This window comes from Drosophila yakuba, chromosome 3R (genome assembly GCF_016746365.2).
Source record: "Drosophila yakuba strain Tai18E2 chromosome 3R, Prin_Dyak_Tai18E2_2.1, whole genome shotgun sequence".
In the NCBI taxonomy this organism is placed as follows: Eukaryota; Metazoa; Arthropoda; class Insecta; order Diptera; family Drosophilidae; genus Drosophila; species Drosophila yakuba.
Window position 1 is genome coordinate 20,287,529 of NC_052530.2, and position 8,455 is coordinate 20,295,983.

The window sequence follows — 8,455 nt, forward strand, 5'->3', positions numbered from 1 at the left end:
AAAGTGCACACGTGCAATTCTGCCACTGCCGCGGGGCAATTATTTCCAATTTAGCAAAACAACACAAGAGGAGCAGCATGTAGCTGGAGCTGGAGATGGAGCTTGAGCATAGGCATCCAAAGCTATAGATTGGCCCCTGTCCGAGATCAGGGCTTGGCTCTTTGGCTGCGGACCTGCTCCTATTGTCTTTACATCGGTTCATTGCCCGATGCGCAGATGCAGCAGCTCTACTAGCATCATACTATAAAACCACACTGCAAAAAAATTTAATTAAAAGTATTATAAATGCTGGAAAATCACTGCAAAACAATCTAGTCACTGCTCAGCAGCTTTGATTTAACTTTGATTCAGATACATTTATACACTATGTATCCTCCTTAGTTGAAATGCAATGAAAATAATGATATATATATAAGATAATATATTTTTCAATAATATATATGTAGAAACTATTTCTCTCTATATACAATTATATCTTTAATTTGCATGCATTTGTTTTTGTACTAAATTTTAGTATCCTAAAACCTAACAAGCTCTTTTATTGCGTGTTGTGGTTAATTCATTTAGCTTTTAGTTTTACAGCCAGTAAATCAATTTGGATTTGTTCCGGTGCAGCCCCATCCCAAAAGCGATCCCCATCACCAGCTCGCTCATCACGGCAACTGGCAACTGGCAACTTGCAACTTGCAACTTGCAACTGGGAACTGGCAACTGAAGACTGAAGACGAAAACTGGGGTCAGGCCTGCTCCATGGTCCATGCAATTACTCCATGTACTTGGGGACTGTAATAACACGGACGCGAACTGTACGTAAACTGGTTGCAGGATGCTGCGCCCGCTGATGTTGCACTCTTGCCGCATTGGTGACTGCCACAGACCTGGCGACTTGGCGACTTGGGGACTTGGAGCAGTCGGGCAGCGACTTTCTAGCCGGTGTTATCTGTCTATATATCTATCTAGGAAAACCAGTTATTGGGGGCCCAGGCTTGTTGCACGCCCATTTGGAGCCGAGAGTTGCTGCTGCCGCAGCTCCTCGCCGGTTGTTAAAGTTAATGTGGCTGCAGCTATGGTGGCTGTCGATGGGTGCAGGACTAGACCTGTTGCTGGTTGCCGCTTGCTGATCGCCGCTGTTGCTCGTGCTTTGCTGTATGCAACAGCTCTTGCTGCCGCTCCGCAACTTGCAACTTGCAACTGGATTTGCCGAAGGCTGTTGACTCCGTTGTTTTTCTATTGCCAGTTGCTCCCAGAGGCTCCCAGAGGCTCACGACTTCCTTCTTGGGGCTCTTCTGTGCTGGGCTGGGATATTCGAAGGCAACTCGTACAGCTGCGAGTTCGTTGACTTCAAGTGGAGCTATTCTAATGCCCGGCAAACGTGTTTGGCAACTTGCAATCCAATTGGGTGTGGGGGAAAATGGAAAATGGCTGTGGGAGTGGGAACACTGCTCCATCTACTCGTACTCCTACTCCTACTCCCACTCCCACTCCCAATCCCACTGCTACAAACTACTCCCACTCCTCAAATTTCCATTTAAGCAGCAGAAAAAAAAAATAGTAAAAACTTGCCCCGAGAAGTCATCGCCTTACTAATTGCCCACGAGTGAATTGAAATTGAAATGAAGTTCGCATTGAAGCGTTGCGGAAAAATCAAATGAATTGCACATTGAGACTCGTGGGGCACAAACTAAAGCGAAACGAATGAGGAAATCGGGTCGAGGTTTCCACACAGCCAGTAAACTGGATTCCAATGATAAGAAAATTATACACAAACTCATTTAAGGCTTTTTAAATATGTACTCGGATATTATGCTGCTCTGTTTGGATTATTAAATAAATATGTTTATAAATTGATTGAGGCCAAAATAACGCAATGCTAATTAAAGTAAATATAGTTAGTATTTAATTGTGTGCTTTTAAACGTATTCAGTTAAAAAGAGGAATCAAGCTAATCGGTTAAATTGCTCTAAATAACCTATTAATTAAAGCCTAAAATTTATCGATTATCCACTTGTTTTTGGTAAATACAAGCAATTGATATAACATCATTCAGTAAAAGTACAGATAATAAATAATAATAATAAATAAAGAAATAAATATATAAAATAAATAAAGAAATAAATAGAATAAAATAAACAATAATAAATAAAGAAATAAATAGAATAAAAAATAAAATAAAATATGATTCATTGGAATTTTTCCAACTATTTCGATGGAAAGAAACCAGCGGCATTAACCAAAGAAATTTCCTAGGAACACATAGGTTTTCCTACTCATTCGTCCATTCACCTCGTTACAAAAGTCCAATGAGAATTTCGGCCGATTTCGGATGTCCATCAAGCCAAAACAACTTTATTGACACGGGCATAAATATCAATTTACGCCCTCTTTTTTTCGTTGTTGTTGTGCCAGCCGATGATGGTTTTATTTCTCGAGCACCATCTGCTGTGTGCCAGTGTGCCTGAAGGGCACGTCCAAGTGGCGAAGTGGATCTGGGCATGTACATAGGGCTGGGTATGAGTATGAGTCCCGGGGCTGGCCTGTCCATCATCATCGATTCCCGAGTTCCCGAGCTCCGAGTTCCCAGTTCCGAGGCCAGGGACAAAGGGACCAAGGGAGCAGGGAACTGAGAGTCGAGTTCTTGGGGCCAATCAGTCAGCGAGGCACTCAGTGGAGCGTGAATGGCAATTGCCGATATCCACACATTCAATTAATAAAATCAACAGCAGGGCCGATAGCTGCGGCTCCTTATCGCAATCCCCTGGACGCCAGGACGACATGTCCATGTCCACACAGACACATGTCATTAGCCAGGCTGCCACTTCTCTCAGTTCCAGCTCGATTATGGCCGGGAAAGGAGTGGAGAGCTGGTCGCGATTGCTGCTCCTGTGGCTATATCGCATTGCTCGCGGCTTGCTGGTGATCTCCGCGAGCTTGGACCGGGATAAGCTGCAGCTGAAGTCGCCCAAACGGGGTAGCAGAAATCGTTGCCTGAATATCCTGTGGCGCTGCCTTGTGGTGCTCACCTACGTGGGCGTATGGCCCATGTTAACCTCAACCATGGTGGGCAAACGCATGGAGAGCTATGCGGATGTGTTTGCTCTGGCCCAGTCCATGTCGTTGTTCATATTCGCAATCATATCCTTTGTCATCCAAACGAGAAGCGAGAACGAATTCCGAGAGGTGTTAAATAGATACTTATCCCTTTACCAAAGGATATGCCGCACTACGCGACTGCAGCACCTGTTTCCAACGAAATTTGTGGTTTCCTTTCTGCTCAAGTTGTTCTTCACCCTGTGCGGTTGTTGCCACGAACTAATACCTCTGTTTGAAAACACATACTTCGATGATATTGGTCAAAAGGTGGCCGTTGCCTTCAGCACCTACATGTGGCTGGGAACGCTTTGTGTCCTGGACGCCTGCTTCCTGGGTTTCTTGGTATCCGGAATCCTGTACGAATACATGGCCACCAATATCATTGCCATGCTGAAGCGAATGGAGCCCATGGACTCGCAGGATGAAGCATATCGTATGTCCAAGTATCGCAGGATGCGACTTCTGTGCGATTTTGCAGATGAGCTGGACGAGTGTGCCGCTATCTACAGTGAACTGTACCAGGTCACCAACTCCTTTCGTCGCATTCTGCAATGGCAGATCCTTTTCTATGTCTACCTTAACTTTATCAATATTTGCCTAATGCTGTATCAATATATTCTGCATATGCTGAACGACGACGAAGTGGCCCTGGTGTCCATTGTCATGGCTTTTGTTAAGTTGGCCAATCTGGTATTGCTCATTATGTGTGCAGATTACACTGTGCGGCAGTCGGAAATGCCAAAGAAGTTGCCTTTGGACATCGTTTGCAGCGATATGGATGAGCGATGGGATAAGAGTGTGAGTTAGCCATTAGTTGGCCATTTAGCAAATAAATATTTTAATAATATTCACTCATTCAGGTTGAAACCTTTCTGTGTCAGCTGCAAACACAACGACTGGAGATCAAAGTATTGGGCTTTTTCCATCTCAACAATGAGTTTATCCTGCTCATTCTGTCTGCCATAATCTCGTACCTGTTTATCCTTCTTCAGTTTGGCATTACAGGTGGCTTTGCGGCATCCGAGGAGGTTAAAAATCGTTTCGATTAAGCAACTTACACTTCTGTTTAACTTTGTATTCTCTGTGTTCTGTCTGCTTAGAAACAATAGTTGTGTAAAGTGCGCTTTCTAAGTTTTCTCGACACCCGCGCTCTATGGACTCTGTATCTCACTTTAGTTTAACCCCAACCTCCAGCCACAGAAGTTCACCTGAACCGCCCCTGAGTTCATTATCGTTCATTATGTCCCCTGCCACAAGACATTCTGATACAATTTTCGGAGTGCCTCCGAGATGAGCTCGTTAAACGACCAACGAAAAATTAAAGAAATGGGAATGGGAATGGGAATGAGCAACAAAAGATTGAAATTTCACGTCTGACACGGTGTAATTATCATAACTTCAGCAACTCTCGTACTCCCGCTACTTAAGTCTTGCGTCTATTACTCCCACTACACTGGCAAAAAAAACAGAAACCAAAACTTAAGAAAACTTAAAAAAATCTTAAATACTTAAGCCTTGCATATATTACTCCCACTACACTGGCAAAAAAAAACAGAAAGCAAAACATAAAACTTAAGAAAAATTTTAAATACTTAAGTAGTGCATCTATTACTCCCACTACACTGGCAAAAAAACAGAAACCAAAACATAAAAATTAAAAAAAAAATGTTATGCTTTTTTATATATTTATTGCAACTTCAGTTTATTGGGTTTATGAATTATGACTTATAGATTCCCTCAGTGTACGCCCCCCTTCCACCCCCGATCCTTCCATCATCACTTGATCGTCATCGCAATCGCAATCGTCTCGACTCAAGTCTTTGATTATTTTGGGCGTCAGCGGAGCGTAACGCGCTTGTCACGCCTATTATATATGCTCGGAACATATATACATATATATGAATATATGTATATGGATGTATGTAGGGGTGGGGAGGGGTTATAGAGGAGGCATCGGAACTGAACCCGGGATTTCGATCCCAAGTGACCCGTGAGTGCGACGGTGGCGAAATGGAAACAAAGCAAACTCAACGGCAGAAGTACGCGCCTTGGCCTGCAACTGAATTAATTTCCGAGCTCTCTGCTCCGCTGCACACGCCCTGTGTTTTTATTTATTTTTAGTTTTTTTTTTCGGTGCAGAAGGGTTTGGGGGTTAACCAGAGGCAGGGGAATCTTTCAATCCCTGACACTGACAAGAGCACATTCAAATTTTTCGCTTGTTTTCTGGTGTTTTTTTTTTTGCGCGCTCTCGCATTTTGGAGCCAGGGAAGCGAACCTGGCCAAAAGCTACGGCCAAGCCAAGCATATTTCCGGCCAGCGGAATGAGATCTGCGATCTGATCACCGGATCCACAAAACCCACTGGGGTGCCAGCCATTCCAGAAAAGTGATGAGGAGTAGGAGGAGGAGGAGGAGGAGCAGCGTTCCCGTTTCGCTGATTTCCTGCCGTTCGCAACATTTCAGGTATTTTGCAATGTAATTAGTTCGGAAGCTACCGGCACCGTCACTGCGATTCAGTCGAGAATGGTTATCGGAATGGTGCACCGCCTGGCACTTTGGAGAACCAGCTAGGAGCTGGGAGCGGGGAGCGGGAGGGCTGGAGCTGCGGCATTGTCGGGATGCCGCCGGCAGTTGAAAGATGCCGCCGCCAATGAGTCGCGGTTGCATGTACCACCCAATTTACCCCCATTCCAGCCACCCGTTTTGTTGTCTCTCGGCATTTGTACACATGTAACTAGCAATGCAGTGAATACAGCGACCAAGTCAGAACTAACCGATACCCATCAGATTTGACGAAACTAACACGATTATAGTTTATGTTCATGAAAATGTTTAAATGCTTTATTCCTTATCATGCTGTGCAGCATAAGAAGCCAAAAGGATTGTAGGCTTACATACTCACCAAAAACTAGAGCAATCAAGAACAAGGTTACTACGATAATACTTATCTATATAAATATATGCTACATTGTTTTCTATTTCTAAAGGTTATATTTACATAAAGATCTCAGTAAGTCAAGTAATAGGTATGTCATTGAGGTACAACATCTAGCACTCTTCAGAACGAAAGACGTTGGGTTGCCTGGGGGTCTTATCAAGTGGGCTGGGTGGGCAAACACGGCGGCGGCAAACACTTTGACCTTTGTAGAATCCACAGAAGCCGCCGCAGAAGCCAAACGGCAGCTACGTCATGTTCCACTTACTTTCACTTGCGACGAATCGCCAGAAACAAAATAGAAACCACAATCGCAATCAACAAACGAAACGTGATCGTGAGTGTGAATTTGAGTGTGAGTTTGAGTATGAGTGTGAGTGTGTGTGTGTGTGGGGGGGGGCAATAGAAAGAGATCGTGTGTCCATAAACGTGACATAAACACAAAATAACAACTTCATTTGTCATAAATAAGAGCGTGAATCGCGTGGAGGGGGAGGGGGGGTTGTAGTGTTAAATGGGGAGATCGGCAAACAAGCGTGCCCCAATGCGTTTGTTTGAACTTCGTTTGTGGAGCAGCAGGCCGCGGAGTCTAGACATTGCCACTTTTCCACCCAGAACGAAAATGAGAACAAGAACGATAAATTCCCTGATTGTATGAATGTTTTCACTGCGCTACAACTACATATATACATACATACATATGTACATACATACATGCGATCAGAATGCATAGTAAATTAAGTGGGCGACAGATACGCGAACAGGCACAACAATGCCCAAAGAATACGATCGCGAGGAAAAAACATCTGTAGGTTGTGTTTTTGTATCTCGAAGATAGAGATATCGGGTCTGAGTTGCGGGGGAGTGACCCCGACCCCGACTACAATACAGTAGTATCCACACACCACACACACAAACACACACACACCAAAAACAGCAAATGCCAAATACCCGTTTTTGGCCTAAAAACCTACAAAGCCAACAAACAACAAGTTGCTCAACCAGCGAGCAAAAAGTTCTCCGAATTCGTGGATGCCCTACGCAGAAACTTACTTCAAATGTTGTCACAAACTAAAACTGGTCTGGTTTAATATTGGGTAATTACAACGGGCTTTATTGCTGCCCCACACAAATTACAGTTCTTAAATATACACAGAAAAGTTACACAATCTTAACATAACTTAACAATCCCTATGGATATATAGAAATTTTCATTAATTTCGGTGTTCGTTTGTTATTTACAAAAGTGCTTAAGTGCAAGCAGTAGGCTTTGGCCACGATTACAACACTATCAAGCCACACTCAAGTGTTTATCTATATTACAACATCATCATTAGTAGTTCTGAAAACAATTTGAATATTTCAAAGGGGGGCTCACTTGAATGAGGTCAAGAACCCGCTGGGGAATCGATGTTTCGCTATCTTATCTATCCGCCTGCATTAACCGCAGTTGCAAGCGTTGCGACACAGATCAAATAAATTAACCGCTTTCGACCAACACGAGTAGTGCCCAAAATAATACCCTACACAACGCGATCCGTGGCGTATTCGCATTGGCATACGCCATACACTGCGTCATTTCTGATGACTAAAAAATTATGTTTGTGCGTAGGAGAGGGTGGTTTTGATCGACGGGGGGAGGGGCGTTTCCCACACACACACACATTTAGAAAACGCGTTATTTGTGTGTTCGATGAACCGAAATTCGAAATTCGAAAATCGAAATTCGTTGTGTGTCTGACCCACTTTCCCACAATTCACCACGCACTTTATGGCAAATGGAATCCACACACACAATGTTGTTAGAAAAAACATAGGCGGTAGAAAGAGAGGGAGCGAGTGAGCTGGCATTCGAAAACAGAAAGAGACGCAGATACATTTAATAATGGCAAACTTGGCCATTTAATAATTGAGGTCGTCAACAGTCGATCGTAAAAGAACATTGATTTGTAGGCCTTTTACTGCTGTACCTCCTTTTTTGTGCTCCTGCACAAAGGAAATAGATTTTACTTCTTAAATTAAATAACAAATGGTTAGGATATAAAAAAACAAACTAACTTTTAAAATTATTATAACTAATTTTTGAATTAAATACTTTTTTGTATGTATATTTAGAAATTCTTATTAAAAAGTACACACAACATTTTTGTTCTTTGTGGTGGATCAATTTGCTCAGTGTGCTTGCCCATTTGTTGTCGTTGTTTAGTGCTTTTTCAAGCTTCGTGTTTCTCTTATTCTTTCGTGTAATTTACGCAACATTCGCTCGTTTGTCGTTGTCTCTCGGCTACTTGTCTTTGCATTGACTCGAGAGCAACAACAACAAATCAGCAGCAGCAACAACAACACAACATCAGCAGCACGAGATCAACAACATCTGCAGCAGCGCTGCTCGGCTGGCAGTTGTTGAACTTTTTTAGCTTTTTCCCATTTT

At 43.2% G+C, this 8,455-nt stretch overlaps 1 protein-coding gene across 1 annotated transcript; it reads left to right on the forward strand.

The window, feature by feature from the left end:
• The first annotated feature begins 2,173 nt into the window (after positions 1 to 2,173).
• LOC6537649 (gustatory receptor for bitter taste 93a) lies at positions 2,174 to 4,582 on the forward strand. Its single transcript, XM_002098158.3, has 2 exons — positions 2,174 to 3,888; positions 3,951 to 4,582. The coding sequence occupies exons 1-2, from the start codon at positions 2,773 to 2,775 to the stop codon at positions 4,137 to 4,139; spliced, it is 1,305 nt and encodes a 434-aa protein (XP_002098194.1). The 5' UTR covers positions 2,174 to 2,772; the 3' UTR covers positions 4,140 to 4,582.
• The last annotated feature ends 3,873 nt before the right edge of the window (positions 4,583 to 8,455 follow it).

Excerpts from the sequence above, each read along its gene's own strand:
- LOC6537649 (XM_002098158.3), top strand. The coding sequence starts at position 2,773 with ATGTCCATGTCCACACAGACACATGTCATTAGCCAGGCTGCCACTTCT. Across the intron at positions 3,889-3,950 it reads ATGAGCGATGGGATAAGAGT|GTTGAAACCTTTCTGTGTCA; the intron begins GTGAGTTAGCCA and ends TCACTCATTCAG.